The sequence below is a fragment of the Lagenorhynchus albirostris genome, chromosome X (genome assembly GCF_949774975.1).
Source record: "Lagenorhynchus albirostris chromosome X, mLagAlb1.1, whole genome shotgun sequence".
NCBI classification, from domain to species: Eukaryota; Metazoa; Chordata; class Mammalia; order Artiodactyla; family Delphinidae; genus Lagenorhynchus; species Lagenorhynchus albirostris.
Genome location: NC_083116.1, coordinates 71,060,963 through 71,073,159, shown reverse-complemented (window position 1 = coordinate 71,073,159; position 12,197 = coordinate 71,060,963). Strand labels below are relative to the sequence as shown.

At 54.4% G+C, this 12,197-nt stretch overlaps 1 protein-coding gene across 1 annotated transcript; it reads right to left on the bottom strand.

Moving 5' to 3' along the window:
* Nucleotides 1–2,377: 2,377 nt before the first annotated feature.
* LOC132513127 (uncharacterized protein CXorf49 homolog) lies at nt 2,378–8,146 on the bottom strand. The gene is made up of 7 exons (XM_060137320.1): nt 8,122–8,146; nt 5,951–6,318; nt 4,754–5,743; nt 3,920–4,076; nt 3,269–3,390; nt 3,002–3,047; nt 2,378–2,418 (listed from the first exon to the last, which is right to left on the bottom strand). The coding sequence occupies exons 1-7, from the start codon at nt 8,144–8,146 to the stop codon at nt 2,378–2,380; spliced, it is 1,749 nt and encodes a 582-aa protein (XP_059993303.1).
* Between the last annotated feature and the right edge of the window lie 4,051 nt (nt 8,147–12,197).

Below are 12,197 nucleotides of genomic sequence, written 5' to 3'. Positions count from 1 at the left end.
CTGCTGCTTTGTAGTCAAACCATCTCCCCCATCCCAAACCTCTGATAACTGGTGATCTGTTTCCCATCCCTATAGTTTTACCTTTTCCAAATATTATACAAACACAATCACACAGTATGTAACATTTTGAGACTGGCTTCTTTCATTTAGCATAATGCATTTGCGATTCATCCAAGTTGTTGCATGTATCAAGAGTTCCTTCCTTTGTATTGTTAAAAAATGTTTCATTTATAGATGTATGGTTTTATTCGTTCATCTGTTGAATAACATCTTGATTGCTTTCAGTTTGGGGTGACTATGAATAAGGTTTCTATGAACATTCTGTTAACATTCTATTAACATCCATAGTGTGCAGTGGGAAGCGAGTTCCTGTGATGGCTGTCTCCAGCCTGTAGTTAGCTTCACTCTCTCCAGAGTGTCTGCAGGGACACATGACCTGGAATGACTGTCTCTACTGGTCAGAGGCAGGTCCAAGGTCTAAGCTAGCTCTGTTTCCTCGAAGTGCACACACACTCATTGGTAATGGCCTCAGCTCAGTGGGGAGCAGTGCCGGAGCAAGAGGGGCTAGAACATAAGCCTGGTACAGGCTGGGTGGGGCACTGGGTACATTCTAGGAATCCAGCCAGAGGCCTGGGCAGCAATCAAGCCCACCTTCTCCAGGGAGGGATTTGAGGCGAAGGATTAAGTCCCACGAACGTTCTTTTCTGACCCTGAGGTCTGTGACTGTCCCATCCCACCTGTGGTCTGCCCACCTGAACTCATGCCGTGGACTCTGGAAGGGAGTCAGGGTGAGAATATGGGGGAAGGGTGGACCCAAGTGCTCCCCATTGTCCAGGTGCAGTCACTCCTTACTTCCCATCCTCACTGCGCCCATCCTGCCCCTGTCCCGGGTAGCTCATGTTGGGTGGCCTCATATATGGGTCCCCTGATTCTAAGATGAGCTACTCTGAGGAGCCACCCTTCCCAATCTCATTCCATCCACACCCACAGTAGTTGTCAGACATCACAGGAACACAGAGTAGGATCGAGAGCCACCTCCAGCGAATCCAACATTTCGAGCATCCCGACACCCTGTCGTGGGGGTTGGTGACTTCTGCATCATCCCCCTCCTATGTTTTGGGAATTTAACGACAACCTTTGAACAAAACAGATCCGAACCTTGCTTTTGCTCATTCAATGCCTTACAGAACCTGGACCAGCCTCTACTCCCTTTACTCCCTGAATCACATCTTTCTCCCTCAAGGGAGATTACCCCTGATTACATTTATTCACACACAGGGACACACCAACCTTGAATGGCCAATCTACCATCATACCCCCTTTTGTGTAGTAAAACACCGGTCTTTCGGGAAGGGTGTCAGGCAGAACCACCCTTGCCTCACTCAAACACAAATCTGTCCCTCTGAGTCTCAGGCTGGTACAGCCCTGGGTCCTGGCTGAGGGAAGGAAGTGCTCCCCAACCTCGAGTGAGGGGGAAATCGACCATGGAGTTCAGACTCAATCTCGTGTGTCCTAAAGAGGCAGTCTGGGAGATTGAGCTGGGACACGGAAATATCATTTCCAGGAAAATCTGTGTCACGGGGCTGGTGGAAGAGTATTTGACGGGGACCATGCAACAACACAGACCTACTAACCACACTCGCCATAGAACCTGACAGGCCAATTTCCACTCAAGGGTGTACAGACGACCCGGCTGGAGGAGGGTGGTCAGCTGGCTAGGGCAGGGAGGATGTGAATGCTTCCAGATTGGAGCTCTGGAAGGGGGTCATGAGTTCCTGCTGATGGGAAGGGTGAATGGCAGAGATGAATGGGAACCGCCAGACCCCAGAGGAGGAGGGGGGTTTGGAGAGAGCTAGAAGAGGGCCTTCGGGGGAAAGGGAGGACGTGCCAATGTGGCCAGGCAGAGCACACACAGGACCCAGACCTGGGACACTCCGCTGGCTTGACTGCAGGGATGGTAGCAGAGGCTGGCCCAGAGTCCCCACCACAGGATGCCACAGATACCGTTCTGGAAAAGGCTCTGACGTGGAGCAGCGCCCCGCCCCGGCCCCCTACCCCGACCCCGACCCCTACCCCTCCAGAGAGAAGGCAGAACACAGAATATGAGAGGTACTTTAATTGGAAACTGCTGTGAAACTGGGGCGGGGCGGGGGCAAAACAAGGGGGAGAGGAAGCCCTAGCTGAGGCAGAACAGGAGGGAACGAGCTTGGCCACAGCTCCAGGGCCCCAAAGGTACCAGCTGCTCCTCTTGCAGGAAGACGCTGGGCTCAACCTGTGAAACAGCAGAGTCAGGGAAGAGCCTCAAGCCAGGGCCAGCCCCCAGCCCTGCTCAACAGCCAGGACTGTGGGAAGGGGTACGGTGTGTGTAACACTCACTTCAAAGGGTCTGCAACTTGTCAGCCAGGTACTGCACGGCGGCTGCAACAGGGACAGGCATTAGCAGGCGCTCCAGACAGAGGGATACAGAAGCCCGTCCCCCTATCCCCGTGAGGAACCGCCTAGCCCTGATACCTGAAACCCCTCCAGACCCGATGCAAAGAGCTCTGGGCCTGATCACTCCCCACCACCCAAATTGAATGTGGAACCGGTTCCTAAAGGGAAACAAAATGTGCCAGCAGCTCTCATGCTGTGGGCCGTGCCACAACCACTCAGAACTTGTCACACACACAAACAAACCATCCAACAAGAACCTTAGAAGCCACACCAAGCAGCAGTTCAAGGGAAAAATCAACGAGGCATCTCTAAAAGTCCTATCAGAAGGACATTCCCTAGGACTGGTCTGGTTGTCAAAGTGTGCATGCAGTCCAGACAGTACTTTGCTATTTGTACACACGCCCAGTTGTACATGCACAGCCAGCTCCAGGGCCAGGCCTGAGAGGTTCTCCTCCCCACAGGGATGATCGTCCCTGCCAGGCCCACCGCACCTGCAGCCCACCCCCACCCCAGGTGCCCACCCGGGTTCTTCACTAAGACACCGCTCTCCGGCCCTGGTTCCTCATACCAAGTTGCTCCTTAAGTTCGTCTACTTCTCTCTTTAGCTCGAGACACTAGGCCAGCAGACAGAGGAGGAAGAGAAATGATTAGTATACTCTGGCCTCCTCTCTCCTCCACCTTCTCCTCTCCCCCGGGCCCTCCACCCCAAAGCCGGGTGGTCAGACTGGCAAGGGCTCCTCAGTGGAAAGGAGGTGGGCTCCCTCCGTGGGGTACGTGATGGGGGCAGGGGAGGGGGAGCCCACACATGTCAGCTGAACTTGGACCCAGATCCCACCCTCGAGTTTGGGCCTGCATTTCCAGGATGCAGAGGAAGCATTACCCAAGGACAGCAGGGCGTTCCCAGTGGCTGCTGCTGCGTTTCCGGTCTTGGGGGATGGTCAAGTGGCCCCCGGTCACCTGAGAGGGAAAGGACACACAATCCAGCTTCCCAGGCTCCCAGTGAGGTGGAAAGGGCCAAGCGGGCTCTAAAGTGAGGTGAGGCAGCACCACCCTCTGCTGGCAACCAGCCGCCCCTGCTCTGCCCAGCAGCCGGAACCTTGTCTCTGGGCCTGCCTCCCCTGTTCCCCGGGGGCAGCCATTTCGCCATTGTGGTCCCCAAACAACGTGGCTCTGGATTCGACCCTCCCAGAGCTGCAGCCACAGCCAGCACGTGGGAGAGCAATGTGGCCGAACAGGACTTAACAGAAAAGGCTGTTCCCCTGCAAGTCTACACCCGGAGCAGCTGTTTGGGGCACTGCCACCGATCACCCCGGCCACACAAACCCCACACAGAGGATGATGTGGCTCAAGGCCAGCCCTGCCAGCACCCCGTCTCCTGTGGGAGAAGCTGCCTGGGAGCAAGGCTGTGCCCCCGGCAGAGACAGAGGCAGAGGTTTCTGTCCTCAACCCCTCTTCCCTCCCCTCATATCAAACCCACGACACTCACCTGAGGGGGCAGGCCCCCTGGGCATGACTTCTCCCTGGTTCAGGGCCAAGGGTTCTGAGTTTCCTGGATCTTGGGGGCCTCTGGTGTTGACGTCGCCACTGCTGGCTTTTCTACGATGCATGCGCAGACAAGATGTCCCTGGCCTGTGAGTGAGCAGCTGAAACAAAAATTTCTCACCGATTTGGACTAAGGAAGTGTGTGTGTGTGTGTCTGTGTGTGTGTGTGTGTGTGTGTGTGTGTGTGTGTGTGTGTGTGTGAGAGAGAGAGAGAGTGAGAGAGAGACAGAGAGAGAGAGAGAGAGAGTTGTGTGATTCGGGCCAGGGTGAGGCAGGGAATTGGGAAGGGAATTGAAAGGCTGATCTCATTAGCACTTTCTCCCTCAGTCAGCCCCAGGCCAGCAGGCAGAGCTGATCTAGGCACAACAGTGGGACACTGAGAAAGCCCAGGCCCCCTGCAAGGAAGGTCTGGGGAACAGCTAGGAAGGAGGATTCAGGAAGCTGGTGAGTCTAAATACTGAGGCTTTCCGGGGAAGCTTTTAAGGGATCCCCCGACCCAATTCAGCTACCAGCCCTCCCTTCCATCCCAGCCCAAGTCTCTCAGAGGAGGCTGGAAAGAGGCCAAGGGTGGAGAACCGGGCCCAGGACACCCGAAGTGCTACCTTAATGTTTGTCCCTAGGAAAAGGAGCCCGATCTGGCATCGTAATGACCCAGTGACCGAGGGGCACCCAATGCTGACCTCTGAGGGGTGGACAGAGGCAGCATGGATGAAGACGTGTGCCCTGGGTGCTGTGGGGGGGGAAGAGTGGGGAGAGAGGAGGAGCATGGCCTACTCACTTGGCCTTTTGGAGCTGGGTCTCTATTTGGGTCCTTATCTTCTCCCGCCACCGCCTCAGACTCCCTTGCCCACCTGACCACGGATTTCTTCCCAGCGCCACTGTGCTTGGACTGTTTGGTTCCCGAAAGGACCAAGGTATAACTCTTGGGTCTCCCAGGCAGCGGAATACCAGAGATTGGGGGGAAGGTGGCCGGTTCCACGGGAGTTGCCGAGATTCGCTGCCCCCGGGAACCGAAGGTTCCCCCCAGGGCAAGTTTGGATGCTTCCCCGACGGATTTCTTCTCCTGGGCTCCGTTCTTCCTAGGAGTGACCTGCGGCAGGCCACCTGGAGCAGCAGCAGAAACAGAAGCAGCAGCAGCAGCAGCAGCAGCAGCAGCAGCAGCTCCCGGGTAGCTGGGCTTGCTGCCCCCCTTGCCCCACAGCACGCTCTGCATTTTCTTAGGGGAAGAGATGCCCTGCTCTCCCACGCCCTGCCTTTCCACAACCGAAGAGAGTCCTCGCGGAGCCGAGGACAGGGAAGAGCCTGTCACGTGACGGTAATTCTCCCTGACTTGGAACTTCGAGTGTCTGGGAGTGTCCCCGGGATCCTCGGGTCTGCTGGGCTTGGCCTGGCCTCCTCCTCTGCGGTAAGTGCTCACCGTCATCAGCTGTGTCTCACTGAATTCATCTGAGGACTCGGAGTCGGACAGCAGCCAGGCCAGGCCTTCCGCGGAGCGCCGCTGGCGATCCGCAGCCACGTTCAACCTACGCTTAGTGCCTCTCTTAGGGCTCCCCAAGGCCCGGCCCGCTTCAGGCCCACCGAGGTGGAGAGGGCCGGCTGGAGCCGTCGACGCCTCCCCACAGCTCTGGCCGGGCGCTCCTCGACCGCCGGGACCCGCCTCGAGGCGCAGTGTCGACCCAGTGGCCTCTTTGAAGGCAGTGGACCTCTCCGGGGACGGGTACCTGCGGACGCCCAGCACGTCCTGGTCGGTCAGCTGCTGCAGGTTGGCCTCCTTGGCCGCCTCAGACTCGTCGATCAGGTCCAGGAGGTCCCTCGTGTGCTCATGTGGGGAGCCAGGTCGGCCTTCGCGGCCCCACAGCACCGGCCCTCGCGCTTCCAGCATCTCCCGCTCAGACTCGAAGCCCTCGGGGTCCGGGTATCTGCGGACGCCCAGCACATCCTGGTCGGTCAGCTGCTGCAGGTTGGCCTCCTTGGCCGCCTCAGACTCGTCGATCAGGTCCAGGAGGTCCCTCGTGTGCTCATGTGGGGAGCCAGGTCGGCCTTCGCGGCCCCACAGCACCGGCCCTCGCCCTTCCAGCATCTCCCGCTTCGACTGGAAGCCCTCGGGGTCCGGGAAGCCGCCTCCGCCCTTGCCGCTCCGCGGCTCCCCAGGCTCGGGGCCTGGGTCGGGCCCCGGCGGGACTGCGGGGCCGGCTATGCGAACGCCGGCCCGCTCCCTGACTTTTGGGCGGACACGCCTTCTCAACACATACACCTCATCCGGGGAGCTCATGTCGCGACCCGGGTGGCCCCAGAACCGGGGCGACGGTCGATGGCCCGAGTCGCGGTCGCGGTCACGGCGGGCTAGGCGGGCGGCGCTCAGAAGGGAGCGTCAGCCACCTCACGCGCCGCACGAGCTCGCCTCGAAAGAAAGGACGCGCCACTTTCAGCGCGCCTCTCACGCCCGCGCCGCAGCCTCCTCATTGGTCCGGCCCCCGCCAACCAGCGGGCTCCTTGTTCGCCCGCCCCCGTCGAGACCTAACCAATGGGGCCGAGGGCCTCTGGTTTGCTCGCAAGCCCGTGGGCGGTCCGGGCAGTTGGCTGGTGAAGGAGGTGGTGGGAGTGCCTCCCTCTGTCAAGCCTCTGGGCCCGCCTCCTCCTGTCCCGCCTCCCCTTTCTGGTTAGAGTCACAGCTCTGAGCCTCCGTTTCCCATGTATACAGGGGGTCGAGGGCGTCGGCGAGTGAGGGCGCCGGGCTCCAGGGGTGGTGAGGATGAAACGTCAAGATGGAGGCGCTGGATGCCTAGCACGCGCCGAAAGCATTTGCCAGCCTCCCTTCCACCGCAAGCCTTAAGACCCAACAGGAGAATGGGCACAGGAGTCCCGCAGTCAGTGATCAGGGGTCGGCCAGAGAGCAAAGGGATCGTATTTTCGTTCTGTAAGGTCTCTGTCTCAACTGCTCCATCAAATGTGGCTCAGCAGACGTTACTGGCAGGCGGGTGTGGCAGATAGACTTGGGGTTGGCCTCGCTCCATCAGTCCTTCCCCCTCTCTGAGGCAAATTCAAAGAAGAGGAAATCGCAGTGGCCAGTTACACCCCAAAAGATGCTCCCCACCGCTGGTCCTGGAGATGTGAACTAAAACCACGAATCGGGTTTCACACACTAGGTTGACAACCTTCAAAGAGCTTAACCATTCCGAGGGTGGGAGAGGTTAGGAGCAAACCCCTGTGGCGGTGGTGCAAGAGACGCATTTGGGAGGTAATTTGGCAGAATCCATTGAAAGCAACTTAGTGCCGGCACGCACTCTGTGCCTGGCACTCTTCTAAGCGCTGGGCATAAATAATAATGCATCCGCGTGACACGCCTTTAACTATAGTACCAACTATTACTGGCCTCTTCCCGGTGAGGAAACAGGCACTGAGAGGTTCGGCCACTGGCCCAAGGTCATTCGGCTCGTGGGGATCAGCGGCAGGATTGAAACCAATCAATCTGACTCCAGAGTCCTTGCTTTTAGCCCAAGATCTTTAAAAGGAAGGAAGAAAGAATCTATTTCCTCTATGCTCCTGCAAGTCCGCTGCCTGGTACTTCTTCCGGAGACACGCTGGTACCTGTAGTGTACAAGAACACATGCACAAGGGAGTTGGTGATGGGAAAAACTGGGAACACTCCAAATTCCCGTCAGTAAGGAAATGGATGAATGCAACGTGGCTTAGCATCCAGTAGCATAAAGCGTGGCAGTCCAACGGAATGCATCAGGCCATTCTCACAGCTTTCGAAAGCATCCGCCTGACTTCCAACTGCAAGTTGCAGAACGATGGCTTTGGATTCACATTTGTAAGTTAAATCACTTGCGTGCGTGGGCACACGCACACACACCAGTCAATCCTATGTGATATATGAGAATTCATTTAAGTATATGTACAAGTATGTTTTAAAGTTTTGAAGGACGCACAACCAAGGCCTACCAGTTGTGATGGCGGTGGGTGTGGATAGCCAGGTGTCTCTCAATTTTTCTTGGAACTGTCAGTTCTCAGCTCCCCTGAGCTGAGCAGTACTGATGTCTGGGGAGTGGTGCCTCCCTTGGTTTCTATACGGCCCATGGGTGTTAGAATTTCCCGTGTCTGCCACCCCACTCCTACTCTGACACCGCTCCATTCCTCCCATACCTTCCTTCTGCTCCTTCCCGTTCATACTCCTCTGTCTTCAGTCACCTCTCTCTCCTGCCACCTGCTCTGGCTGACCTCCTGGAGAGTCCTGGGGTATCTGAACCCCTCTTGCCTGTGGAACTCAAAGGCCCAGTGTTCTGGGTCTGCACCTGAGAAGCTGGCCGTGCTGGAGCAGTTTCAGAGCAGGGGAGATTGGGTGCACTGTAAATCTGCAATCCTCCTCCTCGAGCCTGCCCCCGATGGTGCCTGCCCGTTTGTGGATACCGCCCTCTTCCACTTCTCCCAGTGACTTTTTAAGTCGTGGTGTGCTATTTCAAATATGTTAAAATGGATAAGGAAGGATATAGCAAAATCTCCTGCATCCACCAGCACCCTAGGAAACATTACCAGTGGATTCAGTGGAAGCCTCCGTCTTCCCTCTCACCATTTCCATTCCCTTCCTCCCTCCCCCAGAGAGAGACTCCCAGAACTTCTTCTCACCTTCTCCACTCTCTTCGTCCCTGTGGCTCTCCTACCTCCTCTTCCCCTGCATCCCATACGTCTCCAACGATGTCTACTAATCTCTGCTTTAGCCCCCTATGCTCACCAGGATCCAATACTGCTTTTGACTTACTCTCTTGGCCTGGGGTGGGAGCCAGTGTCAGAGGTTCCTCTTGGCTTTCCCCACCGGGATAGCTCTTACCCCACAGAGCAGTGACCCAATGTGGAAGTCATTGCTCCAACTGCCAAGTGTATCACTTATCATTATCAGCTTGGGGACTGGAGAAATGACCGCTATTTTGGTCCAGGGACCCATTCAGCTCACTGTGAACCGGTCTCTATTCCCAACTCCTTTTAATGTCAGGGCCTCATAAGCCCCATTCTAATGGGGCCCCATCATGACACTTTGGGCCTCCTGGATCAATGTCAGCTCAGATCCTGTGTCCAGTAGTAGTAGAAGTGTCTGGGTCTTTTTCTAGCCTCCGGGTACAGTCACCTGAGAACTGGCAGCCATTCTCTTTAGGGACGGTCATAACCCACTGCCTTGTTTCTGGATCCTTCCTCCTCAGGACTCATCCACCTCTTCAGTGGGGCCAGTCTCTGAATTGGCTCAGGACCAGGAACTGAGCAGGAGACTGTGGCTTTTTAGCGGGATGATGGCCCTCCTTCTCTTGCATTCTTGCCTTTTGCTGGCTGTCGTTGCCCCTAGGGAGCCATGCTGTCTGAGCCATCTTCTCAGCTTTCTGCCGGTCAAGCAGGCACTCTTGACTGCCCCTCTGACCTTGCTGGTCGTTACTGGAAATGTGGTCTGCTGGCATCTCTTGGTTAAGAGCTGCCCTCTGCCCTCTATCATGTCAGAATTCGTTGGCTCCCATGGGTGGTAATGAGCCCAGGTCGGGACCACTTTCCTTCCATCATTGGCATTGGCCTCCAGAGGGGAGCAACCACCAAACTTCTAGTGATGCTGGGGCTCCTCTCACCAGAACGCTCCTGATGGCTTTGGTGTCCTCTCGGCCCTACAGTGGGACATGTGTCCTACAGTGGGATGTGTCCTCTCAGCCCTACAGTGGGACATAACCATGAGGCCATGTGACTGGCCTCACCTTTTCTGTCCGTTCTAGCATGTCTGCATCACTCAACCTTTTTGTTCCTTCCTCTGCCATCTGCCAATCCAAGGCAGGCATTTCCACTTCTCTCCTTATGGGCCATCACTTTCTCAAAGTTTCAAAGGGCCAGTCTGGCAGTGAATTTCCTCCACCTCCTGGAGTCCTTGCCCGTGTGTTAAATTCCATGGCATGAGAAAGCGCCTCCGCTCAGTAAAACTTGCTTATCCACTCTTATATTCCTGTCCACTTGATCCAGCACCCTCAAAATCCAATCCCAGGGATATTGCCCTGCTCCTGCCAGTACAGGCTTGTTATTTCTTGGTGTATAATTTCTTTTTCCCCTTATCAGGCTCGGCATATCCCAGTGAGTTTATGGGGAAGAGATGAGGGTTTCCCTGGGAGAGGCGTCTGTCACTTTGTGGGGGAGCAGACTCTGTAGCATCTACCAGCACAGGGCATGTGTTAGCTCTTGCTAGGGAAGGAAGGGCCACCCTGCAAGCTTTGAGGCCTCAGGACGTTTGGATCTGATAAGCCAACGTTTGGGGACATCCATGCCAATATACCCGGCCTACATTTCAGAGTCTGAAGTTTTTCCAAAAAGGGCCCTGACCTTCCCATAACAGGCCCGTGTTTGTCAAGGATGTATACATCTCTGGAGTTCTGCACTTACTGTTATCGCATAATCTGTGAGCTACTCAGCTGTCTCTGCAGGAGGCAAGGGCATTTTGTAAGCCACCAAGAAAACCCCATGAATCTTACACTTGGCCCTTAACTGTTTGGTAATGTCCCTTAGTTTCTCATTATGTCTTTGCAGGGCGCCAGTATAACAGTGATGAACAGCCGCCTCTGCCCTCCCTATAGACATAGTGCCCTCCCTACCATTCAAAGGCCTGAATCATCTCACAGGCCACAAGTAAGACCCTCCACTGGGATATTTTTCAAGGTACGTATGGATAAAACCTTAAGGAATCAGGAGGTAACCTTGTGCTAGAGATTATCCATGCCCCACATAGCACTCAAAATGGTACGCTCTTTGTCATTTGGGCAGTGAGTGAGCTGGTCCATAAACCCCATCTTATAGCTAACTTCTCAGACCACTCCTGGTACCACTTTTGTTAGTTTGGGTCCTCCAAAAATACGGACACCAAGGCATGATTGGACATGAAGGAACATGATGGGAGAATGGCATGTGAAGGATAAAGGAGAAGGAGCAGGAATGAGTCTTCTTCTTCAGGGTGCGATGCGGGTCTGACGTCTGTAAGAGAGACGTGGGGGAAAGGAGGGTCAGATAAGAAGAATCTCAGACGCAGTTTCATTCTAACAGTAACCTTTAGTTCCGTTTAGTTTAGTTTGTTCAGGCTCATGTGGAGTCCCCACCCTACAGCTGCCATTTAGAGGAGTCCCTGTCCTGAAGCAGTATGCCCCTGCCATGCTCAGTCACTGGCTGGGAGCTACCCAGAGGATGTGGGATCTTGGCACAAACAATGGTGGTGCCAGAGAAGTGGCAGCTGGCACTTGCCAATCTACTATGTTCCCTGCAGTGGATCGGAGGGGCATGTTTCTATGGCCACCACAAGGAAGCAGAAGTCATTTCCGTTTTGAGTGACTTTGTGGTGGGGAGCATAAGGACACAGGAAGTAAAGAAAGATTGGGAGGGAAATGATGGGATTTTGGATACATTAAGGTTGTGTTTCTTATAGGACATGCAGGTGGAATGCACTTAGAAATTTGGTTCTGGAACACCAGTGAGGGGTCAAAGCTAGAGAGAGATACAGACTTGGGAGTCATTCATTCCCTCAGTAAACTTTTATAGCAGTGTTTTTTCAAACGTCACCATAACCTTAGAAGTTCCTTGCATGGAAGCTCCAATTCCTTTCCCTTCACCCTCCTCAGAAGTAACCTCTATCCTTTGTCTTCATCGTTCCCTTCCTTTTCTTTAGTTATTCTCTACATAGGTTCATATTCCTAACAACGTTGGTTTTGCTGCATCCTTTGGTCTTTATGTAAATGGAATCATTTGTGTTGTTTCTGACTTCTCCCGTGTGATACTGTGTAACTGAGATTCATCCCTGTTGTCGCATGTGGCAGGCACTTGTTCATTTTCATTGCTGTACACTGTTCCACCAAATGAATATACAGTAGACTCTCATTATCATGATAGTTATTTGCAGTCTATAAAGTTGCCATGAACACTGAATTAGGCAATCCTGAAACATTGCTCCTAAGGGAAATACAATTTCAAGTTCCTACCATCCGCTGGTCACAACATTTTCATCGACTGATCGCTGCGTAATCATGTTTCATGTGTGTTTCTGTTTAAAGGCACTCTATTTAATACAAATATTATTGATTCATTAACACTGACCTCACAGCCAACAGCATTATAAATCATGCCTGAACAAGGTTTATGTAACACACATATTTTCTTGAGTGCACGTCATAGTCATTTTGCACTCAAGAACACTAGACAGTACTTCAGCACTAAGCTTG

Excerpts from the sequence above, each read along its gene's own strand:
- LOC132513127 (XM_060137320.1), bottom strand. The coding sequence starts at position 8,146 with ATGAACGGGAAGGAGCAGAAGGAAG. Across the intron at positions 6,319-8,121 it reads CGGGAAGGAGCAGAAGGAAG|CCCGCCGTGACCGCGACCGC; the intron begins GTATGGGAGGAA and ends CCGCCCGCCTAG. Across the intron at positions 5,744-5,950 it reads TGATCGACGAGTCTGAGGCG|GCCAACCTGCAGCAGCTGAC; the intron begins GCCAAGGAGGCC and ends GCGGCCAAGGAG.